We start from the raw sequence: 27,160 nt of genomic DNA on the forward strand, positions 1-27,160 counted from the left end.
GGTAAAGTTCAATGCCATCCCTTCAGCATTGTGCTGTGGTATCTCCCAGTGTCTCTGGCTCACAAGCAGAAGCTTGATGATGCTCCCTTCTCTTTAAATTCAACATTTAAAAATGTTACAGGAGATTTTTAATATTGGAATCGATTATAATCAAAAAAGGACAAAGTAGATTATGATTCTGTTGTGTTTAAATGACTATGAGCTATGGTTATTCAGTCAATGCTATTTCAAGCAGTGCATTTGTCCTAACTCAAACATTTAATTTGCCCATTTTACTGAAATCCTCATTGACATTTGAACACGAACACATGCGTTTTCCAATTGATTTTACATCCTACTATTGCTTGCTGGGTATCATGAAGCTGTGAAATGACTGCTTGATGCAGTGAAATATTAATGCAACAGAAGGGAATGCGAAAACTGTGGCTGATTAATGAGCAGAATCATAATGGGTCTCTGGATTGAAATGTAAATGTGAAATTTGTCAATCTGAATTTACCTCATAATTCATTGACAGTTGTCAAGGGACAGAGTGGTACAATTATTTGTGTCTGTCCCCGTGCTGTTGCTTCAGACTTGCTGATGAACAATAGCATGTGAACAGATACTTATGAGCAGAGATCTTTCGCCTCCTCTCTTCCACCCCCTCCTCAAACCCCATAGCTATATTGGAGCATTCTGTTCCACCCACAGCCTTATGAGGAAAATAAACACAGGAATATTCTGGAACTCTCCAGCAGGAGGCAAGTCAGTCCTCACTGAGGAAAATTGTCTGGGATTTTCCAGAATAAGGGTGTCCTCAAGGAATCATGCAGGGTGTTGCAGGTTTGAGCAATAGAGACCATCTGTCATTAAAAAAAACTTGTATTTCAATGAGAAACGATTAATGAAGTATTTTTAAAGTGTAGTCACCATGTTAGTCTAGAAAACACAGCAGCCAATTTGCAAACAAAGATTTGGTGACATTGTGACCATATCACTGGACTAGTAAACAAGAGGCTTTACTCTGAGGCTCTGGGGACTTGAGTTCAAATCCCACCTCAGCATAGAATCCCTAGTTTGGAAAGAGGCCATGCGCCCATTGAATATGCACTGACCCTCCAAAATGTACCACACCCTGAGGCCCTTACCCTATCCCTGCACTTACCATGGCTGATTTACCTAGCCAAGGCATTCCTGGTCATTACAGACAATTTAGCACGGTCAATCCACTTGACTTACACTTCTTCGGATTGTGTGATAAAGCCAGAACATCCGGCAGAAACCCATGTAGGCACAGGAAGAGTATGCAATCTCCACACAGACAGTTGCCCGAGATTGGGATTGAACCCAGGTTCCTGGCAATATAGGGGTAGCTATCCTAACCACTGAGCCATGAGGCTGCCTGGTAGGTTATTTAAATTGGTGTTATTTAAATTTAGATAATGAATTTGGAATACAAAAGGAATGATGGTGACAATGATCACTGATACTGTGTATACACATGTATAGATCGAATTTTGAAGACTTTTTAAAAATCTTAATCGACTTATACATGAGGTAATGTTTTCGAGGAGATGAGTATTTATCAATAGACTAGATAAAATGGAAAATTTACCAACCTGGCAGCCCCCAGTCCCTGGATCCGGAACATTCCCTATTATTCCCTGTCAGGCCGTGGTAAACCGTGGGTAACTGAAACCAATTCCGGTTGTCCTGTACTATCATACCATTACAGTAATTCTGAAAACCTAGAGTGGAGAGTGACTATTGGTGGACTGGAAGACCCAGAATGGAGCGATGCGGCTAGCAGACTGGAAAGCTGGAGAGGAATGCAGTGGGCAGGCACACTGACTTATAAGTGTTGATCTGTAACTGTGAAGAACTAGGGTCAACTTATACACGAGATAAATGGAAAATACAAGATAACTTGGCCAAAAATAAGGGGCCAATTTATACATGGGATTGACCTATACACGAGTATATATGGTAATTATATTGTTCACTGATGCCATTCTGAAAACAAACTCTGCCATCCTCACCCAGTCTGGCCTCCACATGACTCCAGACTTAGAGTAATGTGGTTGACTCATGACTGTCCTCAGAACCAGTCCGTGTAAACCACACGGTTCAAGGACAGCTCGTGATAGGCGGCAAAGATGCCCACATCTCATGAAAGAGTAAATTTCAGAAAACAGATCTCTGACTCACGGGAAGATCGTCTCAGTGCTCCAAATGTGATGTGATTATAAAACCATGCTTTATACACATGCTTGCACTTTATTGGAAAGTTTCCAACCTGACCCACCAGAATACTTCGAATAATTTTGGAGTAATTTTGAATGTTTTTTAGTGAATTGTTGCTGACTGATTCTTTCTTTTCCTCTCCAGTAGCCCCATCAACGGAACATGGACTTGGTGAGTATTCTCCTGATTATGATACATTTATTATAAAGTAGATCTTCTTTAAACTTGTCCCATTTAACTTGGTTTTTCTTTGTTCATGAGGCCTGTAATTTTATTGAGCATTATGAGATTAGTTTTAACATCAGTTCCTGTACAACTCGATTGGTTTCTCCCCAGCCTCTGAGTTGTGGCCTTTCCCCCCCCCCCCCCCCACATATCACTGACTGCATTTTACCCTCTTGGACTTGCCTTCCTGCTCAAGATCCAGTTTCAATCCAAAACTTGGGCTCTGTGTTATGTAGGTTTGAGTCTGGATGGTTTAGAAATGCTAGGCCTTTTACAATCCGTGCAGTTTTTAAATGACTTTCAAACCCACTGTTACTCTGCTGCCCTTTTCCCAAGTCCTTGCTCACAGTCAGAGGCCAGCAGCTCTGCAGTGCCTCTTGGAGTAGTGGCCACTGCTAGTATTGCATTGGGTGCCAAGCAGAAGATTGGAATCAGGGATGTGAGGTGGAATGGAATTCCTGGAGTAAGTGTGGTGAGACCGCAGTGACAATGCGTGGGGAGGTGAGTCGCTAGTGAGCATCACGGTCTGGCTTTCCACTTGGTCCTCATTTCTCAATGCTGGGTCCCTCAATCAGGCACAGAATACATGAGGGAGAGGAATCCCTCCATACCACCAACCCAATCCCAGAAGACTGCAAACAAATGAGATGATGGCCTACTAATGTAGGGGAGGCGATGGCCTATTGATATTATCACTAGACTATTAATCTAGAAACTCAGCTAATTCTCTGGGGACCTGCATTCGAATCCCACCACAGTGGATGGTGGAATTTGAAGTTTGTTATGCAGTGGCTCCGTGGTTAGCACTGCTGCCTCACAGCACCAGAGCCCCAGGTTCGATTCCAGCCTCGGGTGCCTCTCTGTGTGGAGTTTGCGCATTGTCCCTGAGTCTGTGTGGTTTGCTCCAGTTTCCTCCCACAGCCCAAAGATGTGCAAGTCAGGTAAATTGGCCATGCTAAATTGTCCATAGTGTTAGGTGCATTAGTCAGAGGGAAATGGGTCTGGGCGGGTTGCTCTTCGGAGGGTCAGTGTGGACTGGTTGGGCCGAAGGGCCTGTTTCCATACTGTAGGGAATCTAATCTTTTCAGATGACGAACCTCACCTAATGCTGGAGGTTTTTGCTAGAGTCAGGATGTGCCCCTTTAATTGCCATTTAGGACTTCAATGAGCCCCCAGGTGGGAAGGGCAGTTGAAAGTTTTCTACTCTGTATTTGATTGGAGGAGGCAGCTAATCTCCACCCATACCCTCTGACCAACCACAAGATCCCCTGCCTCTGGGAGAAAGATTATGTGCATTAAATTCAAACCATCCTTTCACTTGGAATCCATGTTTTGAACCCAGAATAAAAATCAAATTTCTTCTTGCACAAGGTCTGAAAGGGTTATATGAGCTTGGTTTTACAGTTGAAGTTTGCTCATGTATGTCAGCAGCAAGATTCATTTCCTCACTTCACTGCTTTGAAGTCAATAGTATTTATTTCTTCAATTTCCTGGTATGATCTAATGATAAATGAAATTAATTTTTTGCAATGCGTGCAAAAAAAAATCAATACAAGTGAAAATTAAAGGCCAGCACCTTTAAAGCACTTGGTATTTGTTCTCTGGTATTGGGGGAATCATTGGATTACTTTGAATTGACAGCACAGAAATAGAATACAAATGCAAAATTGGAATGTTGTGTTCCATTTGTCCAGACCTCTTTCTCCAGCTTGGGTGATGTGTTTGAATCTAGTCCCTGAAAATACTCTTTCTAATCCAGGCATTAATAGAATCGCAATTTCTTTTCAGGAGCAAAAGAAAGAAGGGAAGTGTTATACCAACACAGCCACCAAAACTCACACACATGGGACCCAGCTGTAGAGAAATGCCAATTCTACTTGTGGCATTTCCTGTTCGAATATATTGTGGTCGAGACAAACTGAGAAATTAGGGGATCCAGTCTCTGGAGGATTCAGGACTGGGCTTATCATTCAGGCTCTTGTATTCATGGGAAATTTGTTATCGCACGAAGTTAGACTGGATGCATACAGTGAGGATTGCAGATGCTGAAATCAGAGTTGAGAGTGTGGTGCTGGAATTTAATTTAAACCATTGTCACATTATTTTAACACTTTTATCTTCTCTGTATGATGTAAAATATAAATACATTTTTGTTATTGTCTTAGCCTGCTGACACTACCTGCGTGTTCTTGCTGTTCATAGGGGATAGATGTACCTTGTATGCATCCAGGGTTGAGTGTGGTGCTGGAAAAGCGTAGCAGGTAGGCAGCACCCGAGGAGCAGAAGCGTCGACGTTTCAGGAATTCCTGCTGAAGGGCTCTTGCCCGAAACATTGATTCTCTTTCTCTTCAGGTGCTGCCTACCGGCTACGCTTTTCCAGCACCACACTCAATCCTGGATGCATACAAGGTACATCTATCCCCTATGAAGAGCAAGAACACACAGGTAGTGTCATCAGGCTAAGACAATAACAAAAATGTATTTATATTTTATATCAGTGAAGATAAAAGAGTTAAAATAATGTGATGATGGTTTAAATTGTCCAAAAACATTAGTATATAAAGTTTGAAAGTCATCTAACTCAGACACAGAGCCAGTGTGACTTGGAGAGTGGAGATGTGAGGAAAGAGCATTAGAAACAAATTGAAGCTTGATTGTTAAGCACAGAACTCGGTTGAGTTGCTCAGCTTTTAACTTGCTCGTGTATGTCCCAATCACTTTTTTTTGGCTATAATGTGAGAACTCAGCAAAGACTTCCTTTGGTTACAGCTGTTAGCTCGTATTATTTCCTTCCTGTAACAGCCCCCTGAAGTTCTCGAAGGTCGCCTTGAAGATCATGACTCCTATTGTAATCACAGTGTTTGTTCTGGCACTCTATCTACATGCTCAGCAGGTCGAATCAACTGCCAGGTTGGATTTCCTCTGGAAACTGCAGGTAGGAAGTCAGCCACAACCATTATTCTGCTGCCAAGTTTTCTTCAACACCAAGTGACTCCAATTTGAAAACAATGACATGACATCCCCAGTCAGTTCAACAATGGTGCAAGGTCCAAGTGACACTTTACGTTCGTGCATTGACAAATGAGAAAGTTAACAGAGGACCACAGTGGTTCTTACAGATGTTTCTAAAGGTTTATGTGGTGATGTTGAAAGGAGGCACAATAAAAAGGAAATGGTATAACTGAAATGAATAAGTTAGCTTTGTAGTGTGTTGCAAGTGAATCCCAATGAGTGGCTCAAGTCCCACTTTGGAGATTTGAACATGTAATTATTTATGATATTCCATTGCAGTAATAAGGAAGAGTTAGAGCTTTGACTTTATTATGATCTCCACCAGATAGACTGGTAATACTTAACAAGAAATTTGAACTTCTGGTTAAGAGCTCAACGAATGGCATGTCACGATTTTAAAACTTTTACTGTAATAAATGACGACAATGACTATTGGCAAGACACTATTTTCCCTTTGTAGGCAACTCACACGTTAACCCACAGAGAGAACCATTTCCCTTTTATACATATTGCTCTCTCCATGCAATGGTTCTAGAAAACAGTCCGCTGCTGATCCTGGCTTCCAATGGGTTTTGTATTGTCGCTTCACCAAGGTTTAATTTAAAATGACCAATTTTAGGCATGTTCCTCAATTTTTAGAGAGTTTCTACCATCAGTAGTAAACCCTGTTCCAATGACCGTCCATATCCAAGGGTCACGCCCCCATGCAATACCTTTCTGGGACTTTAGGAAACTTAGAGATTGCTCATCACAAAATGAGGAGTTGCTACCATGGTCTCCCAAGTGTGTGGCTTTGCACTTTCTTCTCAGTGGAATAACCAAAGCATTTCTTTGATCTTTAAGAATCAAACCACCCAAGACTTATGCTCAGCCAGACCTTTTAATAGGTTCTGTGAACCTAATTTTAAAGCAGTGGCTCCAAAATATTAATAAAACCATAAGATACAGGGGCAAAAGTAGGCTACTAAAGCCTATCAGTTCTATTCCACCATTCAGTGAGATCATGACTAATCTGATAATGCTGGGTTGAAGATGTTTTCTTGTTAATGTTGTGTCATTTCATGTTTGAAAACATTTGCAATATAATTTTGAAAAATGTTACCTTCATTTAGGGTGACAGAGTGGCTCAGTGGTTAGCACTGTTGCCTCACAGCACCAGCGACCTGGGTCGATTCCCACCTCAGGCTGTGTCTGTGTGCAGTTTGCACATTCTCCCTGTGTCTGCATCAGGCCTCCCCCCCGCCCATAGTCCAAAGATATGCAGATCAGGTGAATTGGCCATGCTAAATTGCCCGTAGAACTAGATGCATTAGTCAGATGGAAATGGGTCGAGGTGGGTTATTCTTCGGACGGTTGATATGGACTTGTTGGGCTGAAGACCCTGTTTCCACACTTCAGGAATCTAATCTAATCAGCTATAAAATGGAGATAAAACATTAACTATATTGTTTTCTATTGGCTGCAGGCAGGAAGCAACAACTGACATGTATAGAATTGCATTTTGTGTCAGGGCTGGGTATCGAAACTAGTGATAGGATTAGGATAAGATTGAGAGTTAAAGTTATGATGCGGCCTATGGTTACAGTTATTATAGGGATAGGAAAGGTGCTGAGGTTAGTATTGCAAGTAGGATTCAATCTGAACCTGGGTCACTTTTAGGGTTATGGATAGTCCTGTGGTTTTGGGGTCAAAGCTACAGTTAATGCAATGATTAGTATTCGCTCTAGTTTTTGGGTTCGTTTTGTAAAGCATCATTCTGAAGGTTAGGATCAGAAAATAATTAAGGCTCAGGCAACGTTTAGGATGTGATCCAGGACTTCTGTCAGATCTAGCTACAGCCAAGAATGCAGGTAAGTTTGGGTCTGGGGTTTAGGTTTGGTGATTTGACTTGGATAATGATTAGGGTTAGAGATTATCTCTGCCAAAGCATTAGGCTTATATGTTGGGTTTTCCTCTTTGACCATTGCACTGGCTGAGCCACCAGAAAGCACAATAAACATGAACGGGTTCAGAAAGGAATTTCCAAGGATGTTGCCGGAGTCAGAGGATTTGAGCTACAAGGAGAGGCTGAATAGATTGTGGCTATTTTCTCTAGAGCGTCGGAAGCTGAGGGATGTCATAGAGTCATAGAGATGTACAGCATGGAAACAGATCCTTTGGTTCAACCCATCCATGCCGACCAGATATCCCAACCCAATCTGGTCCCACCTGCCAGCACCCGGCCCATATCCCGCCAAACCCTTCCTATCCATATACCCATCCAAATGCCTCTTAAATGTTGTAATTGTACCAGTCTCCACCATTTCCTCTGGCACCACATTCCATACATGTACCACCCTCTGCGTGAAAAAGTTACCCCTTAGGTCCCTTTTATATCTTTCTCCTCTCACCCTAAACCTGTGCCCTCAAGTTCTGGACTCACCCACCCTCGGGAAGAGACTTTGTCTATTTACCCTCCCCATGCCCCTAATTATTTTACAAACCTTTGTAAGGTCACCAGCCTGTTCAGCCTCCCCCATAGCTCAAATCCTCCAACCCTGGCAACATCCTTGTAAATCTTTTCTAAACCCTTTCAAGTTTCACAACATCTTTCCGACAGGAAGGAGACCAGAATTGCACACAATATTCCAACAGTGACTTAACCAGTGTTCTTTACAGTCACAACATGACGTACCAACTCCTGTACTCAATACTCTGACCAATAAAAGAAAGCGTACCAAACGCCTTCTTCACTTTCCTATCTACCTGCGACTCCACTTTCAAGGAGCTATGAACCTGCACTCCAAGGTCTCTTTGTTCAGCAACACTCCCTAGGACCTTACCATCAAGTGTATCAATCCTCCTAAGATTTGCTTTCGGTGACCTTACAGAGGTTTATAAAGTCATGAGGGACGTGGATTGAGTGAATAGCCACAGTCTTTTTACCAGGGTAGTGTCGTCCAAAGCTAGATGACATAGAATTAAGGTGAGGGTGGGATGATTTAAAAGAGACCTAAGGGGTAACGTTTTCATGCAGAGGATATGCATGGAGTGAGCTGCCAGATGAAGTGGTGGAGGCTGGTACAATTCTGGATGGGTCTACGAATAGAAAGAATTTGGAGGGATATGGGCCAAATGCTGGCAAATGAGACCAGATTTATTTAGAATATTTGGTCAGCATGGACAAGTTGGACTGAAGAATCTGTTTCCGTGCTGTACAACTCTATGACTCCATAAAAGGGAAACCTAAATTTTCCCACTGTCTTTATTTTCCCATGAGTGTTTCTGCCAGCATTTCCTAACATTACTCACAACATCTTGATCTTGAGTTCAAAATTCGAGTGCCCAAAGTGTGTGATATTCGTTGACTGGTTGCATTAAATAGAACATTACTGTGTTGAATGGGTCCGTTCAGCATTGCTAAGTAATAAGAGTAAAGATGGATTCAAACCAAGGTCAATAGTGCCTCCAAGTGGTTCAGAATGGGAAGTACATTTATTCAAAGGATTTTTTTTGTTTAGGAAAATCTCTTCAATTTAGTTGCAAGATTTAGAGATGCCAGTGTTGGACTGAGGTGTACAAAGTTAAAAATCACACAAAACCAGGTTATAATTCAATGGGCTTAATTGAAAGGACCGCTGTTCCTTCATCAGGTGGTTGTGGAGTAAAAGGTCGTAAGAGACAGAATTTATAACAAACTTTTACAGTGTGATGTAACTCAAATTATACATTGAAGAAGACCTGGATTATTTGTTAAGTCTCTCATCTTTTGAAAGGAACATGTTAGTTTCAGTTCTTTCATGTGTAATTCGCAGAACTTTTTTAAAGTTACATTCTCAAGTGAACTTTAACAATTTGTATCATAGCTGAAAATGTGTTGCTGGTTAAAGCACAGCAGGTTAGGCAGCATCCAAGGAACAGGAAATTCGACGTTTCGGGCCAGAGCCCTTCATCAATTTGTATCATGTCAACCCAGATAATGCATTGAAGGTGTGAGGTGCCCTGTGTGAGACTGTCTTTGTCACAATGGTCAGACTGTGTTGGGGACGGGGAGTTATTAGTGTCTGTGAGAGAATGTGTGTATGTGTGTGAGTGTGAGTGTAAAAGAGTATAAGTTTGTGAGGGTGCATGTGTGCATGTGAGTGTGGGGAGGGGGTGTGTATGCAAGCATATGTGAGGGAGTGTGTGAATGTCCTGGACCGCTGAAGTGTTCCCCAACTGGGAGGGAATACTCCTGTCTGTTGATTGTTGTGCAGTATCCATTCATCTGTTACCATAGCCTCTGTTCGGTCTGATGAAGGATCCTGATGAAGGCTGATGAACCACCCGATGAACGAACAGCGCTCCGAAAGCTAGTGCTTCCAAATAGACCTGTTGGACTATAGCCTGGTTTTGTGTGATTTTTAAATTTAATTTCAACTCGTTGCAAAGTCAGGAAGCTTTCTGTGAGTCAGCAAGAAATGTTTGAAGAAACTGAAATTAAAAACAGAATATGCTTCAATTTCATGGCAATATATCTGTGTTCTACTAACAAATAGACCTAGCAGATTTTGTAGAGTCTAGACTCCCATAATGAAACTTGAAGCTTGAAAATGAAGTGATAAGGATGTTTTAACAGGGTTGAATAAAATGAAGACAGGTGTATTGTTTTTCCGCAGGGACTGTTCCCTCCGGGACACCCTGGTCCACTCTTCCTTCACTCCCAACAATCCCCCAATAACCCCACAGCACTTTCCCTTGCAACCATCGAAGGTGTAACACCTGCTCATTTACTCCCTTCCTCCTCAGCATCCGAGAGACCAAACATACCTTCCAGGTGAAGCAGGATTTTATCTACACTTCACATAATCTAGTGTACTACATTTGCTCACAATATGGTCTCCTCTACATTGGGGAAACGCAGCAGAGATTGGATGACTCCTTTGCAGAACATTTACATTCTGTCTACAAAAAAAACCCTGAGCTTCAGTTGCCTGCCACTTCAACACACCACCCTGTTCCCTGACCAATGTCTCTGTCTCAGGCTTGATGCAGTGTTCTGGTGAAGCTTAGTGCAAGCTGGAAGAACAACACCTCATTTTCCACTTGGGGACTCTGCAGCCCTCTGGATTCAATATCAACTTCAATAACTTTAGGGCCTGAACACTCCCGTGTCCTCATCACCCACTCCACATACCCAAGCCTTGTTATCATGTAGTCTGCCATTACTTACAGTTAGCCACTAACAGTCTCCACTAACAGCTATTCACCCTCCCAGCCAGATTGTAATCAACTCTTTTCTCTGTCCAACTGTTCTTCTCTCCCTTTGGGCTCTATCTCCACCTATCATTTGCTCCTTAACCCCTCCTCCACCCTATCTTCTGCCTGTAAAGTGACATTTTCTTAACTACCATCAATTCTAAGGAAGGGTCAGTGGTTCCAAATGTTAGCTCTGATTTCTTTTCACAGATGCTACCAGACCAGAACTTTACCAGCAGCATTTGTTTTTGTTTGTGTATTATTTTTCTTTTGTTTCTTTTTAAGGATTTAAATATTCTCGAATCATGTGTTAATATACTGATTTTAAATGCATAGTATTGCCATGTAAGGTGTGTGATTTTTATTTATATATATATATATATTTTATTTATTTTACTGTCATTCATTTTAGAGCTTAGGGTTTGAACTAGTGGCATATGGGTTTTGGTCTGTGTGAATGAGGGTATTTAGTGATTAATTTGTGAGTATTTCTGGAGTCTTTTTAAAATTAATATGAGAGAGAAAGTTTCTGAAGTGTTAATGGGATTTTGTTTGCACAGGGAGAATTTTACAAGCAGACAGAGCAAACAGTAAATAGCATTAATATATTTTATTTATTTTACTGTCATTCATTTTAGAGCTTAGGGTTTGAACTAGTGGCATATGGGTTTTGGTCTGTGTGAATGAGGGTATTTAGTGATTAATTTGTGAGTATTTCTGGAGTCTTTTTAAAATTAATATGAGAGAGAAAGTTTCTGAAGTGTTAATGGGATTTTGTTTGCACAGGGAGAATTTTACAAGCAGACAGAGCAAACAGTAAATAACATTAACCTGCTTTCAGTTAGAAGTATCAAGATTTATTTTCTTTCTTGTTTGAAGTGCCCAAAGCTCTGGAATCTTTTGATTTCAGTTGCAGACATCCTGATTGAAGTTAGATTTAAGAACACAGTTTTCCTGGAGCAAGGAGTTAGTTCAGAAAAATTATAAATAGGTTAACTCAGTGTGAGGGTTCAGTTTGAAAGTTCTACACCAGGTAGTGTTTAGTTATAACTCTAAGCTAAGTTGTGTGAATACTTAAAGAAAGGGCCATCACACCTTCAAGACTAGGAATTGAATGCAATAGTTAACCTAGACAAGTGATAGAGAAGGGAATTTTCTCTAATGTTTGAGTACTGTGAAGGGATGCTGTTGGGATAGATTGAGGATTTTACTTTTACTGTGCATCTCAAAATTTTACAAATTGTGTTTATTCTAAGTAGTGTGGTTTCTTCTACTTTACAGTCGGTTCTGGTATAATGTGGTAGATCCATTCTCATGCAACCCCATGTAATAAGAAAATCATGTAGAAGCAGCATCAAATAGGGCTGGAATCATGTTGTAACCACTATATGCTTTAAAAGTTCGCACTAATTCGTCAATTGTGTTATAGTGAATTTGCATTAACGAAATGGGCATTTTACCAGAACAACGTGTATCTTAATTTCTTAAACTTCAATGTTATTATTAAAACCAGATGTGCAGCAATGGTGTACTCGTGTTTTGGAGAAAGACCACCTTATTAAATAAAATAAATGATTTATCATACCTGAGAGATGTGGTCAGATACTGCACAGTAAATGTGATCTGGCACACTGTAAGCCTGACTTGAGCCGAAAATAAGTGTTGGAGATTGTCAACACAGTAATGACTGTTTGCATTTCCTGGCCCAGGCGACTGAAGAGAAAGAAGAAATGGAGGAACTTCAGGCCTACAACAGACGCCTTCTGCACAACATCCTGCCAAAAGACGTTGCGGCACATTTTCTTGCACGTGAGCGGCGTAATGATGAGCTGTATTACCAGTCCTGTGAATGTGTTGCTGTCATGTTCGCCTCCATCAGTAACTTCTCTGAGTTTTACGTTGAGTTGGAGGCAAACAACGAAGGAGTCGAGTGCCTGCGACTTTTAAATGAGATCATTGCTGACTTTGATGAGGTAAGTGTTGCTGGTGGTACTGACCTTTGCTGAGTGGACACAGGACTTGTAGAAAATACATTCTCTAATGTTTTGAGGGCGTCACTAACAAGTCCTTCATTTGTCGCCCATTACTCATTATCTTTGAACTGAACCGATTGCCGGACCATTTCAGAGTTAACCACATTGCTGTGGGTCTGGAGTTACGTGTAAGCTAGACCGAGAAAGGACGACACATTTCCTTCCCAAAAAGGCCTTAGTGAACCTGAAGGATTTTTATGACAATTAATGACAGCATTAATTCCAGATTTATATTCACTGAATTTAAATTCAATCAGCTTCTATTTTGGGGCTTAAACCCCATGTCCTCAGATAATTAACGTGGGCGTCTGGAGTACAAGTGTATTCATTACTATTTTTTTAGATTAGATTCTCCACAGTGTGGACACAGGCCCTTTGGCCCAGCAAGTCCACTCCAAAGAGTAACCCACCCAGACCCGTTTCCCTCTGACTAATGCACCTAACACTGTGGAGCAATTTAGCATGGCCAATTCACTTGATCCACACATCTTTGGACTGTGGAAGGAAACTAGAGTACCCAGAGGAAACCCATGCAGACACGGGGAGAATGTGCAAACTCCACACAGATAATCACCCAAGGTTGGAATCAAACCCAGGTTCACAGTGCTGTGAGGCAGCAGTGCTAACAACTACACCACTGTGCCATGTCCACTGAACTGTTGTTACAGAGAGAGGATAACGCCCAAAATTTGGACCAAGCAACAGTGCTTCAATTATACAGGGCACTGCTGAAACTGCACCTGAGTGCTGTGCAGTGTCAGTCATCCTTTTGAAGGAACAATGTAAATATGTTGGAAGCAGTTCAGAGATTACCAGACTAATACCTAGAATGGGCTAGCTATGGGGAAAGATTGAACAAACTAGACATATATCCATTGAACTGTAAAAGAGTATGAGGTGCCTTAATTGAAACATTCAGAATCTTGAGGAGGTCTTTACAGTGAGGATGTGGAAGGAAGAATGTGGGAGAATCTAAAATTAGGAGTCCACTGTTTAAAAATAAGGATGCACGCATTTAAAATAGAGAAGAGATGCATTTTTTTATTTCACAGAGTCATGAGTCTTTGGAATTCACATCCTCAGAAGGCAGTGGCAAAGAGCCATTGAATATTTTTAATGCAGATGTGGATAGATTCTTGTAAGCAAGGGGTTGAAAGGTTATCAGAATAGGCAGCTTTGCAGATATGAGATAAAATTGGATCAGGAGGAGAAAGTGAGGTCTGCAGATGCCGGAGATCAGAGCTGAAAATGTGTTGCTGGAAAAGTGCAGCAGGTCAGGCAGCATCCAAGAAACTGGAGATTCGACGTTTCGGGCATAAGCCCTTCTTCAGGAATCTTCAGGAATTCATTCCTGAAGAAGGGCTTATGCCCGAAACGTCGAATCTCCTGTTCCTTAGATGCTGCCTGACCTGCTGCGCTTTTCCAGCAACACATTTTCAGCATCGAATTGGATCAACCATGACATTATTAAATGGTGGAGCGGACTCAAAAGACTGAATGGTCTACTCCCGCTCCTTGTTTGTACCGTTTCAGGTCAGGATGACGTGTAGTTTGGAGGGGATCTTGAAGGTGGTAGTTTTCCCAGTCGACTATTTTCCTGGTCGAATTCCAATCCGATGTTGTTTGGTTCATTGCAGATCATCAGCGAAGAACAATTCCAACAGCTGGAGAAGATTAAAACTATAGGTAGTACATATATGGCAGCATCGGGTCTGAATGATTCCACTTATGACAAAGTTGGGAAGACACACATCAAGGCACTGGCAGACTATGCCATGAGGCTGATGGACCAGATGAAGTACATCAACGAGCACTCGTTCAATAACTTCCAGATGAAAATAGGTAATTTTAGCCAGAAGACAATTACCAAAATGGTGCTCAGGATAAGTTGTTTCAATTCTGTGGGTGCACCTGAGAAACTGAAGATTATTCCTTTAAAATTAGCAAGATATTTTCTAATCAATCTGTTCAGAGACATTACTACATACCTCTGGAGCAGGTGGGACTTGAACCTGGGCCTCCTGGCTCAGAGACAAGTGCATTATAACTGCACCACAAGTGCCTCTCATTAAGTATCACCGGCTAAGAAGGCAAATTAATCCAGGTGATCACGACTAGGAAGACATTTCGTAGAGAAGAATGTTTCAAGTAGCAGTAACCAGATTTATCATCATGGAAAAATAAACAAAGGTAGCATGAGGAAACATTTTATTTTTAATGTGGCAAATTGCAGGTAAGTGGAATTAATTGACCAGCCCAAAGAAAGATAGGTTGAATGGCTTCCTCCTGTGCTGTGCTCTCCTATGATCCAGAGTTGTCGGGTAAAAAATGAGGTCTGCAGATGCTGGAGATCACAGTTGAAAATGTGTTGCTGGTTAAAGCACAGCAGGTCAGGCAGCATCCAAGGAATAGGAAATTCAAGAGAGCTTCTTCAAGGAAGGCATCCTTGCAAGAGGATTCGCAGTAGGTTAAAATCTTCGGGTAAAAAATGAGGTCTGCAGATGCTGGAGATCACAGTTGAAAATGTGTTGCTGGTTAAAGCACAGCAGGTCAGGCAGCATCCAAGGAATAGGAAGGATGCTGCCTGACCTGCTGTGCTTTAACCAGCAACACATTTTCAACTATGATCCAGAGTTGCCAGCCAGTTAGTGTATGGGTTCACTTCTTGCAAAAACATTGTCACAAACTCACATTATTGTTACAATACAGAGGAGGCTATTCAGTCCATCATATTTGCACTGGCTCTCTGAATGAGCCACCCACTTATTACCACGCTCCTGTCTTCCCCTTTAAAACTTGCACATTGTTCCTTTTCAAATTACCATCTACTTCCCTTTTAAAAACTTGGGTCAAACCTGCCTCCACCACACTGAGGAAGAGCATTCCAGGTCTTACCCATTCACTGCATGAAAAAGATTTCCAATCTATAACCTTTTACTTTTATTAATTACTTCAGATCCTTTTTAAAGACAGATGCAAAGATTTAATCAAGGCTTTCAAAGCAGCCAGCCATCTGTTGTGATGTGTAAATCCCCAATTTGGTCCCTGATCAAATTTCTACCTCTTTTGTCATACAGGAAGTTCTGAATTTCATTGCCCTACCTTTCCCTTTCAAGGGAAGATAACTTGACTGCCTGAACAAGTTCTTTTTTGAATGCAGTCCATTGTCCAGCAATCAGTTTTCCTGTCAACGTCAGACTCTGACTCCAGTTTATTTGATCAAGATCCATTTCACCCCATTACCGTCGGCCTCCCTTAATTAATTATTCTTACTTTGAATTGTTCGTAATCCATTTTCATAGTCACCCAAATATTTCAATAAAGCGATTATTATTTACCAAATGTTCTTCCATTGGCACTTGATTTACTTGACCCACTTCATTTCTAAGAAACAGGTTTGAAGTGTTTCCTTTCTCATTGAACTATAAAAAATTCCCCTGAACATTTTGTTGGAATGTTTGCCCTTCTCTTCCCTCTACCTTACAATACCAGTTTATATTTGTCTAGTTAAATCCTCCATTGTGACTACTGTAAGACGTGTATGCCTCTGTAATTACCTTGAAAATTCTCCATGCTTCCCACTATTTGTGGCCTATGAACTACACCAACCAATGTAATTACACCTTTCCTGTTCCTTTGTTGTATCCAATTTGATTCTGTCCATGACATCTATAGGTTATCCACTTTCTCCAGTACTGCCATGCTCTTCTTCATCAATACTGCCACCCTTCCATATGTGTTGTCCTTCCCATTTTTTCCTAAACACCTTGTATCCAGGAATGTTTAATGTCCAGTCCTGCCCTTCTTTGAGTTAAGTCTCTGTTGTAGCAACATCATCGTACTTCCACTTGCCAATCTGGTCTGAAACTCGCTGAAAAATGTGTTGCTGGAAAAGTGCAGCCGGTCAGGCAGCATCGAAGGAGCAGGAGAATCGACGTTTCAGGCATAAGCCCTTCAGGCCTTCATTCCCAAAGAAGGGCTTATGCCCGAAACTTCAATTCTCTTGATGCTGCCTGACCTGCTGCGCTTTTCCAGCAACACATTTTTCAGCTCTGATCTCCAGCATCTGCAGTTCTCACTTTCTCCCGGTCTGAAACTCACCATTCTTATTTGCCATTCTCATTGTATTCACATACATGCATCGTAACTCTGACTTATATTTCATTTTTCTCTTATTCTGTGTAGTGAAAATCTTTCTCATACTTGGATCCTGCAGAAGAGCTGACTGATGTGTTTAATCAGTAAAGTCAAGTTGTGGGTTTCATTGCATTGATGACAGGCAATAGTGAATTCCTCATTTCTATAGTCCAGTAGCTGTTTGAGCTTGGGTGAGCGAGGGTTGAGGCAGAGAAACAACAAGTTGGGATAAAATTATAGAGTCATGACATAACAGAGATCATTGAACTGATTAAGTCCTTGCCAGCTCTCTGCTGAGCAATCTATTCAGTCCTATTCTCCCACTTTAATCCTGTAGCCCTACAATTCTCAATCTCTCAAATCAGCATGAGATGAATCAAAGTGAATGGTTAGCTGATAATAAATGTGAGGTTAGAAAATCTGTGGATCATAGAAGCAACGAATGAGCAGTTCGATATCCTGAGGTTCTGGGAAGAGATTGGAGATTTGTAATAAATGTGAGTGCGCAGGAGTGATAATTCATCTCTCCTTTACTATCTAGGACTCAACATTGGCCCTGTTGTAGCAGGAGTGATTGGAGCCCGCAAGCCTCAGTATGACATCTGGGGAAACACAGTCAATGTGGCAAGTAGAATGGACAGTACAGGAGTCCCTGACAGAATTCAGGTAAATGAAAAAAACCTCTGCCCTATGCCTTAAATTGACTTTGAATTCATGACAAAGTGAAAGCAAATGGCACGCAAAACAAGTTTCTGTTTCTCCCTAAGCCACCGTACTTCCATAGCTTTGAGATGAATATTTTGTTCTTTTCAGGAGCTATTGAATTGTTTTCTTCCTAATTTAATGGCTGTTTACCCCTTACACGTTTGGTCACATATCCAGCATTGCTCCATAGCTGAGAGAAAAACCAATCAAGCATCTACTAATCAATCGATTATCAATTGATCACCATAAAGGTGGGGGAGACGCCTTCAGTCCCACACCAACAGGATTGACTATTAATGGCCCTCTGGGGTTACCTAATAAGTGAGACAGAAAGATGATAAGCGTAGTGAAAATGTCACTGTACCAGCAATCTAGAGACCCAAATTCAAGTTCTGAGAATATGGGGCCGGAGGAGGGGGGGTCCTCAGTAGTATAGTTCTCAATATGGCCACTCTCAAAGCATGATTAGGGATGGCCAGCAAAATGCCCATGAAAACCACTAAACTCTGAGTAACTAGGGATGGGCAACAAATGGTTGCCATGCCAGCGACACACCAACCCTGAATATTAAAAAACTAAATATTGAAACTGCTGAGAGAAATTTTGGAAGTAAACTATCAGACGTTCCGCAAGTAGACAGCCTGTCTCCCCAATGTAGAGGAGACCACTTTAGCTCCCCCTCCCACTCCGCCAATGACATGCAGGTCCTTGGCCTCCTCCATCGCCAGACCCTGGCCACATGACGCCTGGAGAAAGAGCGCCTCATCTTCCACTTAGGAACTCTCCAACCACACGGGATGAATGTAGATTTCTCCAGCTTCCTCATTTCCCCTCCCCCCCACCTTATCTCAGTCCCAACCCTCGGATTCAGCACTGCCCTCTTGACCTGCCATCTTCTTCCCGATCTCTCCGTCCCCACCCCCTCTCTAGCCTATCACCCTCGCCCTCACCTCCTTCCACTTAGCATGTTCCCAGTGCCTCTCCCTCAAATTCCCTCCCCCCTACCTTTTATGTCAGCCCACTTGGCACACCAGCCTTATTTCTGAAGAAGGGCTTATGCCCGAAATGTCGATTCTCCTGCTCCTTGGATGCTGCCTGGCCTGCTGTGTTTTTCCAGCACCACATTTTCCAACTCTAATAAGTTTTTCAACCCCATTCTCCCGCTTTCTCCCCATGACCTTTAATCCCCTTCATACACAAGAACCTATCTCAGTCTTCAATATACTCAATGACCTGGCCTCCACAGCCTTCTGTGGCAATGAATTCCATAGATTCACCACTCTCTGGCTGAAGAGGTTTTTCCTCATCTCCGTTCTAAAAGATCTTCCCTTTATCTAACGCTGTGCCTACTGGCCCTAATCTCTCCTACCAATGGAAACTTCTTCCCAACATGGTAAGGTCCTAGGGAGTGTTGCTGAACCAAGAGACCTTGGAATGCAGGTTCATAGCTCCTTGAAAGTGGAGTTGCAGGTAGATAGGATAGTGAAGAAGGCGTTTGGTATGCTTTCCCTTATTGGTCAGAGTATTGAGTACAGGAGTTGGGAGGTCATGTTGCGGCTGTACAGGACATTGGTTAGGCCACTGTTAGAATATTCCGTGCAATTCTGGTCTCCTTCCTATCAGAAAGATGTTGTGAAACTGGAAAAGGTTCCGAAAAGATTTACAAGGATGTTACCAGGGTTGGAGGATCTTAGCTACAGGGAGAAGCTGAACAGGCTGGGGCTGTTTTCCCTGGAGCGTCGGAGTCTGAGGGGTGACCTTATAGAGGTTTACAAAACTATGAGGGGCATGGATAGGCAAAGTCTTTTCCTTGGGGTCGGGGAGTCCAGAACTAGAGGGCATAGGTTTAGGGTGAGAGGGGAAAGATATAAAAGAGACCTACGGGGCAATTTTTTCACGCAGAGGGTGTATGGAATGAGCTGCCAGAGGAAGTGGTGGAGGCTGGTACAATTGTAAGAGACATTTCGATGGGTATATGAATAGGAAGGGTTTGGAGGGATATGGGCCGGGTGCTGACAGGTAAGACTAGATTGGGTTGGGATATTTGGTCGGCATGGATGGGTTGGAACAAAGGTACCTCTCTCTGACTCTATGGAATTAACCCTTTCCTCCTCATCTGCTTAACCAGCTCTGACATTGCAGTTGATAGTGCTAGAATGGAATGAAGTGATCAAGGTGACACGCTGAGGCTAAAGAGCTGGGTCCTTCCTTACCAGACTATGTTTAACTCCATGCTTATCCAGAGGAGAATGAGGTTTAAGAGGAAACAGTGTCCATTTTGCAGTTCTTAGATGTCTCAATAAAAATTCAAAGTAATTAATGTATAGTTAACAACCTGTTATATATCAACAAACAGGGAGTCCAGAACTAGAGGGCATAGGTTTAGTGTAAGAGGGGAAAGGTATAAAAGAGACTTAAGGGGCAACTTTTCACGCAGAGGGTGGTACGTGTATGGAATGAGCTGCCAGAGGAAGTGATTGAGGCTGGTACAATTGCAACATTTAAGAGGCATTTTGATGGGTATATGAATAGTAAGGGTTGGAGGGATATGGGCTGGGTGTTGGCAGATGGGACGAGATTGGGTTGGGATATCATGTCGGCATGGACGGGTTGAACCGAAGCGTCTTAAAGAACTGTATGAGATCATGAGAGGCATAGAAAGGATGAATGCAATCTGTCTTTTTCCCAGGGTTAGAGAATTGAGGACTAGAGAGCATCAGTTTAAGGTTAAAGGGGAAAGAATAAAAGGGAACCTGAGGGGCAACGTTTTTTAGAGGGTGGTACACGTACGGAATGAGCTGCCAACAGAAGTGGTTGGGGTTGGGCACGTTAGCAACATTTAAAAGACATTTGGACAAACACATGAATAGGAAAGGATTAGAGGGATATGAGCCAAGTGCTGGGAAATGGGGTTAGCATGGATGGACATATTGTTTGGCATGGACCAGTTTGAGTCAAAGGGCCTACCTCTGTACTGTAGGTATTTATGACCCTTTTTGGCCTTTCTAATTCCTTGTTTAAGTTATTTCCTACTTTCCTTATATATTTCAAGGCCTTTGTCAGTTCCCATCCTCCGAGACCTTATGTATGCTTCCCTTTTCTTTAGACCAAGGTCACAATATCCCTGGTCATCCAAGCTTCACATAACCTGCCAGACCGATCCATTGTTCTCGCAGGAATGTGCAGCTCCTGAACTCATATCGACAGCCATTTGAAGTACTCCCACATCTCCAGGTTCTTGCCCAATGTTGTTGTAGTTAGCCTTCTCCCAATTTAACAGCTTCACCCGAGGGCTCTGGTATCCCTATCCATGAGGATCTTATTATGGTCACTACTCCCGAAATGCTCCCCCACTGAAACTTCACTCACCCGGCCAGGCTCATTTCCCAAAACCAGGTCCAGTATAACTTCTTTCCTGATTGGACTGTGTCAAGAAACCCTCCTGAATAGTCCTTATAAATTCTGCCCCCAATTATGCACAAAGTAATAGCTGTTTTTACTTTTCTTTTATTCATATATTTACAGTCATTTGTAATTTCCCTGATTTCTCTAACTGCATTATCTTGTTGTCATCCTTTAATTTGATTGTCCATGATCTCCTCAGGTGACTACAGATATGTACCAGGTCCTGTCAGCTGAAAACTACCACTTGGAGTATCGGGGACTGGTTAAAGTCAAGGGCAAAGGAGAAATGTGTACGTATTTCCTGAACGAGGGACCTGACATCAGTTAGCAACGACAGGCACAGCAAAAAAAAACTACACTTGTCAAAACTCTTGGAAATCCTGTGCCCTACATGTGATTGCGAGGAATGGACTGAGGGTGTACAATGTTAGAATCACAGCTGGGTGATGTTCTTGACTTCAACAGGATAAACAAAAGACAGAGACTTTTCCAAAAGAACACACCCCTCCCCTCTTCCCCAGCAAAAAATACTTAGAAGAAAATGGGAACATACAAACTAGAGGAGGTCATTCAGCATTTTGAGCCTGCTCTGTATTTGTGAGATTGTGGCTGAACTCCATCCACCCATAATGTTATAAAAGTCAAAGGCATAAAGACCATGACGAAGACTCTGGCCAGCAATCTGATTTGATAACTGTTCCCCTCCTATCACTTCTAATGTCACACAACCAAAGAATATATATTAAATAATAGTGTTCTGGAGATTTTAGTGTGTTAATGACAACCACACATACATATACACACATATCATTTACATATACACACAAACACTTGCATAGTACATACATGTATGCATACACAGTTACATAAACGCGTACTTACACAAAAGCATTCACGTAAACACTCAAACATGCAGTCTTACATATACAACACACATACACACTAATATAAACACAGATGCATTCACATGCACGCATACACACCTTACACATGAACTCTAATGCAAGCATATATACATATGCAACATTTAAATACACGCACACTGGTCACTTACATAAATGCATCTTACAAATTACACATGCAAACATACATAAGCAAATATATACATGTAAATACGTTAACACACATACATTTACATATAAATACACAAAGATAAACAAAGACACTAACAGATATAGCCACATTTTTACATAAACACATAATATGCACACCAGCAAACATATGCTCACACAAACACTTAACTATACTCAACTTTCAGGCATACATGCATGTAAACATTTATATACATATATAAAACACACACACACACACATAAAGACTTTCACACAAAGCAAAGCCCCTTTGGGATGAAACACAGGCTCAACAGAATATCAGATTGGTGCCAGTAGCAAGTTACGGACATCCCGGCTACATTTTGACATGTTGGGAATATGCAGGGAACTGCCATCAGTGCCAATGTGACACAGAAGATACCCAGTGTGAATGGGTTAAATTCAGGCCAGGTATCGTTTCCACCAATGGTATACCTGGTGGAAATGAGGATCAGTTGCTGACAATTACTCTCACAGTGTTTTCTTGTTCTTAATGGATTCAACAGACTTCTTGGGGCACTGTCATGAGTCCGACTATGCGTCTACAGCCATGAGAACCTTTGGATATTCTTCTGACTGCGCCTTCCACACCACAGGCTGCAGGGGGCCAAAAATAATTTTGAATTTACCACTTGTTATTTTAGTTTGTAATATTAAACTTCAGACTTAGCAGAGCACTAGAATTCTATATTTTGTAATGATAATAGCAGACGCTATGTACACCAGTGTATATTATTCTGATGTATTCAATGCTATTACAAGGATTAAGTGCAGCGCTCTCTCTGTGTAATTCTCTCTCTCCCATCACACATTATCTTTGATTGTAATATGGCTTTTTTGCATGTGGGTTAAAAGACTTACTGATCTCTGACCAACCCTCACGTATCCACCACTTCTGAACACTAACACTTTACTCCCCATCTTCCTGGTTTTCCTCCCTTCATGTTAAAACACCTGATTCCACTGTTTGAGTAGCCCACAATTAATATTTTGTGAACGGAGAGGGTCATTTATGGGTCTCTGACTGCTGGAATGTAATTGGAAAGATTAAATTTTGTGATTTATAAGAGGGAAATGCACTTTTTTTTAAATCCACATCTTGCAGACATTATGGTAATTTCCCATGGAAATGGAAATGTGTTCAATAATTTATTACAAACTGTATTAAACAAGATATTGCTTCACTGGAAAGGGGTCCTGTGTGTCGTTTGTCGGTGTGTCTAGCTGTAGAATTAGGACTCAATAAGGAAATAATTGTCAATCTTGTTCTGACCCAAAATGTAATCCAAAACACGAACCATGATAACAAACTTTATTTATATAAAACCTTTAATGCAGTAAAACACCATAAATACAATTCACAAAAGCGATAATCAAAGTTTGATACTGAGTCACATAAATAGATAGTAAGAGAAAGGCCAAAAGCTTAGTCGAAGAGGGAGGGATATTAAGGAGTGTGTTAAAGAAGGAAAAGAACAGTGGAGCAGGAAGACAATCACAAAGCTTACAGCCAGGCGCCTGAAGGCATGATCCCAGTGGTGGAATAATTAAAATCAGGTATACACACTAGGCAGAAGTGGACAAACACAAATACCATGGAGATTTGTATGGCTGGAGGACGTTAAATGCAACGGTGGGAATTTTAAAGTCAAGGCATCGGTCAACCAGAGACCAATGTAGATTAGTATCACAGGGGTGACAGATGAACGTAACGTAGTGTAAGTTAAAATATAGCTACCAAAGGTTCATATGAGCTTGATGTTTTGGAGGGTGGGAGATGGCAGTCTGGCCAGGACAACATTGACGAGTCAAATCTAAGGGTAACTCTGCATATTTTCAGAGTTCAGCCCTCTGCCACCACAATTTTCCCTCTCTCTGTCAACCACAGTTATTTTGTTCACTATCCTTCACCGCCACTTCTGCTTCTTTCATTCTTCTATCCATCCTTTTATTCTTCACTCTTTTCTTTCACACTCTCCTCTTCGTGATGCTGAGAGATAAACATTGGCCTGGACATTGGAGCCACCTCTGCTGTCTTTTTCAAAATTCTGCCAATGTAGAATCTTTCGTCTCCACTTGAGGCCAGACAGGGCCTCAGTTTAATATCTTATTCAAGAGACTGCACTCCAGTAGTGCAGTACTCCTTTGGTTCTGCACTGGAGTGTCACCCCCAAAGTGGTGATCGAGTCAACAAATACTGAAAATGCTGAAACTGTACCACATCTAGATGTGTGTCTGACCTCGTAATATTTATACATAACAAAGAATAACTAATTTTAAAATAAAAATCTATTGTTGGTAATAGTCATTTAATCTGTTTTGTCATATTTATTTTCAACGATCTATTTCTGCAAGGCATTATTTGAACAGGAATATTTTGTTCCTCCTATCTGTAACAGTAAAGGCAAGCATCTGGCTGAAATAAAGATAATTTTTAAATTCTCCAAATGGAATATGTCTGGATATTACTGTGACATTGTTATTGTGTATACCAGTCAATGGAGCTGTTTCAAATCGTTCCCAAAATGTGCTCAACTGGCAATGGTTCCTAACCAACCACATCACAAACTGCTCAGTACAACTTCATTTCATTACAGCCTTGGTTCAAAAATGGAGACAAGCTGAATTCCTTCACATCAAGGCTGCATTTCAATTGAGTGTGGCAACAAGGAGCCCTAGCAGAACTGGAAACAATGGGCATTGAGGGAAAACTGTCTGCTGGTTGGAGACAGCACATTGGAAGATGGTGGTGTTTGCCAAGTCAGTGATCTCAGTTCCAGGACAGCTCTGCAGGAGTTCCTCAGGGTAGTGCCCTAGGCCCAACCTGCTTCAGCTGCTTCCTTAATGACCTACCCCTCCATCATAAGGTCAGAAGCGAGGATGTTCACCGATGATTGCACAGTATTCGGCACGATTTGTGACTCCTCAGATACTGAAGTGGTCCACGTTCAGATGCATCAAAATCTGAACAATGTCTACACTTGGGCTGACAAGCCAAGTTTCTTTACTCAGAGAGTAATAGGACGTGGAACGCCCTGCCTGCAACTGTAGTAGATTCACCAACTTTAAGGGCATTTCAATGGTCATTGGATAAACATATGAATGAAAATGAAAAACTTAGATGGGATTCAGAGTGGTGTCACAGGTCAATGCAACATCGAGGGCCGATGGGCCTATACTGCGCTGTAATATCCTATGTTCTAAGTGGTAAATAACATTTGTGCCACACAAATGCCAGGCAATAATCATTTCCAACATGAGAGAATCAAATCACCATTCCTTGACAATTCAATGGCATTATCATAATTGAATCACCCACAATTAACATCCTGAGGGCTATCATTGTCCACATAAACACAGGGGCTACCAGAGTAGATCATTAGCTATGAATATTGCAGCAGCTCACCGCCTGATTCCCCACAGCATGTGCTTCATCTACGAAGTACAAGTCAAGAGTGTGATGGAATACAACAACCCCCAAGAAGCTTGACACCATCCAGGACAAAGCTTGATTGGCACTACATCCATAAGCATCCACATCTTCTATCACCAATGTATAGTAGTAGCTGCATGTAATATCAACAAAATGCACTAAAAATTCACCAAAGATCCTCAGACAGTACATTTCAAACCCACAATCACTTCCATCTGGAAGGAAAAGGGCAGCAGTATGTGTGAACATCACCACCCTCATATTCCCCTCCAAGCCACTCACCATCCCGACTTGGTAATATATATTACTGTTCATTCATTGTTGTTGGGTCAAATTCCTGGCATTCCCTCCCTAATGGCATTGTGGATCAACCCAAAGCAGGTGGACTTCAGTATTTCAAGGTCACCAACAATTTCTCAAGAGTAACTAGGGACAGGCAATAAATGCTGGGCAGCCACATCCCACAAAAGAAAAATCTTTTCCTTACATAGAATCACATGCTATTTACAGCAGACAAGTTAGCCATTATACCCCACACAAGTCTCTTCCCTTCTTTCTCAAACTCACTCTCCAGGGATTTTCTTCAAATCCTTTCTGAGTATCAAACGTTTCCTCAAAGTTATCTCTGCGCCTCAATAGCCCCCTCTTATTGCATATTCTTTGGAACTGAAGAACTGCCATAATGGACTTGAACTGTTAACTCTATTTCTCTCGCTACAGATAATGCCAGACCTACTTCGTTTCTTCAGCACTTTGTCTTTTGAGTTCTCACTGGTGGCCTGGCCAATTTTCTTTTGCATATCCAAAATTACTCTTACACACTAACTAAACATTTTTTATCCCCCTCACCAAATCACCCCAAGTATTTTTTTCATCTAATAACCATCACTAGCATCCATACCGTTACTTAGAAACAGAGTCATAGAGTTGTGCAGCATGGAAACTGACCCTTCGGTCCAACCCATCCATGTCGACCAGATATCGCAACCCAATCTAGTCCCATCTGCCAGCACCTAGCCCATATCCCTCTAAACCCTTTCTATTCATATAACCATCCAGTTGCCTTTTAAATGTTGCAATTGTACCAGCCTCCACCACTTCCTCTGGCAGTTCATTCCATACACATATCACCCTCTGGGGGAAAATATTCCCCTTAGGTCTCTTTTATATCTCTCCCCTCTCACCCTAAACCTATGCCCTCTAGTTCTAGACTTCCCCCACCCCAGGGAAAAGACTTTGTCTATTTATCTGATCCATGCCCCTCATGATTTTATAAATCTCTATAAGGTCACCCCTCAGCCTTCGACACTCCAGGGAAAACAGCCCCAGCCTGTTCAGCCTCTTCCTATAGCTCAAATCCTCCAACCCTGGCAACATCCTTGTAAATCTTTTCTGAACCCTTTCAAGTTTCACAACATCTTTCCAACAGGAAGAAGACCAGAATTGCACGCAATATTCCAACAGTGGCCTAACCAATGTCCTGTACAGCCACAACATGACCTCCCAACTCCTGTACTCAATACTCTGACCAATAAAGGAAAGCATACCAAACACCTTCTTCACTATCCTATCTACCTGCGACTCCACTTTCAAGGAACTATGAACCTGCACTCCAAGGTCTCTTTGTTCAGCAACACTCCCTAGGCTTTGGTCCAACTAATCTATGCCAACCAGAT

At 41.8% G+C, this 27,160-nt stretch overlaps 1 protein-coding gene across 2 annotated transcripts in view; it reads left to right on the forward strand.

Annotated features, from left to right (window-relative positions):
• Nucleotides 1–24,403, forward strand: part of adcy5 (adenylate cyclase 5) — a 424,581-nt gene extending 400,178 nt beyond the window's left edge. For both annotated transcript variants that reach the window (XM_060828269.1, XM_060828270.1), the window contains exons 16-21: nucleotides 2,371–2,397; nucleotides 5,254–5,386; nucleotides 12,390–12,653; nucleotides 14,351–14,555; nucleotides 17,392–17,516; nucleotides 21,160–24,403. In XM_060828269.1, coding sequence (XP_060684252.1) covers nucleotides 2,371–2,397; nucleotides 5,254–5,386; nucleotides 12,390–12,653; nucleotides 14,351–14,555; nucleotides 17,392–17,516; nucleotides 21,160–21,288 — 883 coding nt within the window. In that variant the 3' untranslated portion in view covers nucleotides 21,289–24,403. The remainder of the gene's footprint in view (nucleotides 1–2,370; nucleotides 2,398–5,253; nucleotides 5,387–12,389; nucleotides 12,654–14,350; nucleotides 14,556–17,391; nucleotides 17,517–21,159) is intronic.
• The last annotated feature ends 2,757 nt before the right edge of the window (nucleotides 24,404–27,160 follow it).

Source organism: Hemiscyllium ocellatum, chromosome 7 (assembly GCF_020745735.1).
Source record: "Hemiscyllium ocellatum isolate sHemOce1 chromosome 7, sHemOce1.pat.X.cur, whole genome shotgun sequence".
Classification (NCBI taxonomy): Eukaryota; Metazoa; Chordata; class Chondrichthyes; order Orectolobiformes; family Hemiscylliidae; genus Hemiscyllium; species Hemiscyllium ocellatum.